The sequence below is a fragment of the Chrysochloris asiatica genome, unplaced genomic scaffold (genome assembly GCF_000296735.1).
Source record: "Chrysochloris asiatica unplaced genomic scaffold, ChrAsi1.0 scaffold00119, whole genome shotgun sequence".
NCBI classification, from domain to species: Eukaryota; Metazoa; Chordata; class Mammalia; order Afrosoricida; family Chrysochloridae; genus Chrysochloris; species Chrysochloris asiatica.
The window spans coordinates 6,782,358-6,784,223 of record NW_006408637.1 but is presented as its reverse complement, the minus strand read 5'-3'; the positions used below and the strand labels follow the sequence as shown (position 1 = coordinate 6,784,223).

The following is a 1,866-nucleotide window of genomic DNA, read 5'->3' as shown; positions in this document are numbered from 1 at the left end:
GACGGTGGGCGAATTCCTCATGGCCGATACCAACCACTGCCAAGCAACAGGACCAGGCAGCCAGAAGAACCCACCAGATACATAGTTCCCTCCTCTTTGCCCCCTTCTAGCCAGAAGCAGCTCCAGAAGAAATGACCTCCGCCCTGTACCCATAACAACAAAAGGCTGGAATGATGCATAAAAAAATGGCTGCTTACCAGGATTTTCACTCTCCCTACCGGAACTTCCTCTCTCCCTACCGGCACGTCATCCCTAGTCAACCTATCACCTCCCTCCACTAATCTCAACCTGCCCTCCTCTTCAACCAGTATAAAAGTCCTTCCCACCGCCAATACCTCTCTTTTTCCTTCCGACCTCCATCCAATACAGCCTTATATGTGGGTGTTTGTGTTCCTGCTCATTCCATCTCACATGTACACAAGCCCTGGTGTGGTGCTGCAGGTTAACGCGCTGGACTGCAAGGTCGGTGGTTCAAGCTCACCAGCTGCTCCTCGGAAACCTTATACAGGGTCGCTGTGGGTTGGAACCGACTCGGCGGCACTTACCAATTAAGAACCTGAGTCCTGTTGTGGTGCTGTGGGTTAATGCGCTGGACTGTAAGGTCGGTTTGAACCGCAAGGTCGGCGGTTCAAGCTCACCAGCTGCTCCTTGGAAACCCTACACAGGGTCACTATGAATCAGAACAGAGACGGCTTTTAACAACAATTAAGAACTAATTGATTGCAGCTGCGTCATTCAAATCCCAAAGCGTATTTTTAAATTGGGGATGACAATGTTGTTTCTCTGCTCTTAAATTCCAAGTTCCTTGTTAATGTTAAATGTTATTTGGCCCAACAGCTTGGTCCCACTAGGAATAATGGCAGCCCCGTCTATGAAAGAAAGGAAGGTTTGCTGGGGAGCCCGCGATGAATACTGGAAGTGTTTAGATGAGCACACAGATGATGCTTCTCAATGTAAGAAGTTCCGAAGCTCTTTTGAATCAAGTTGTCCCCAGCAGTGGGTAAGTCAACTGACATGGACGAATGGATGCTTGTTCTTTGTTAAAATACACTGAACTCACACTGAGAAGGCTTTCTAGGCATGCCATCAAATTTTCTTAGAGACAAAAACCTTATCATCTAGACTGGTTTTATGTATTTATGCCAGGCAGACAGTTGGTTAATATCATCTGACACAAAGATTACTGAAAAAAGGCAAACATGAACAAAAACTTCCAAACCATATAATGAATGGTCTCTCCAGGATTGTCTGAAGGGGAAATACCTGAGTTTCTTAGTGCTCCTGTAACAAATCCCACAAATGGGCAACTTTCATAGACACGTTTGTTTTCTTGCGGTTTGTTGTTAAGTGCTGTAGAGTCATAGTGGCCCTGTGTAAAACGAGAAACTGCTCGTTCCTGGGCCATCTTCACAAAGGCTGCTGTGTTGCGTCAGTCCATCTTGGAGTCTTCCACTTTTTCGCTGACCCTGCACTTTACCCAGCATGATGTCCTTCTCCAGGGACTGGTGGTCTCTTCTGGTAACACATCCAAAGTAGAGAGATGAAGTCTGACCGTCCTGGTTTCTAAGGAGCATTCGCTGTACTTCTAAGGCAGATTTGTTTGTTTTTCTGGCAGTCCATGGTACTTTTTAATTTCCTTCTCCAACACCATGATTCAAATGCATCAATTTGTCGATTGTCTTCCTTATTCAGTGTCCAACTTTCACGTGCATGAGGCAATTGAAAATACCATGGCATGAGTTAGGCACACCTTAGTATTCAGACTGATATCTTTGATCTTTGTAACTGTAACTAGGTCTTTTGCAGCAGATTTGTCTAATGCAATATATTGTTTTGATTTCCTGACTGCTGCTTTCATTACTATTG

General features: G+C 45.2%; 1 protein-coding gene across 1 annotated transcript in view; it reads left to right on the top strand.

Moving 5' to 3' along the window:
- The first annotated feature begins 856 nt into the window (after positions 1-856).
- The window catches only part of LOC102815989 (uncharacterized protein C1orf31 homolog), a 3,245-nt gene continuing 2,235 nt past the window's right edge, over positions 857-1,866 (top strand). Inside the window, exon 1 of the mRNA XM_006868589.1 lies at positions 857-1,000. Within this exon, the coding sequence (XP_006868651.1) occupies positions 857-1,000 (144 nt within the window). The remainder of the gene's footprint in view (positions 1,001-1,866) is intronic.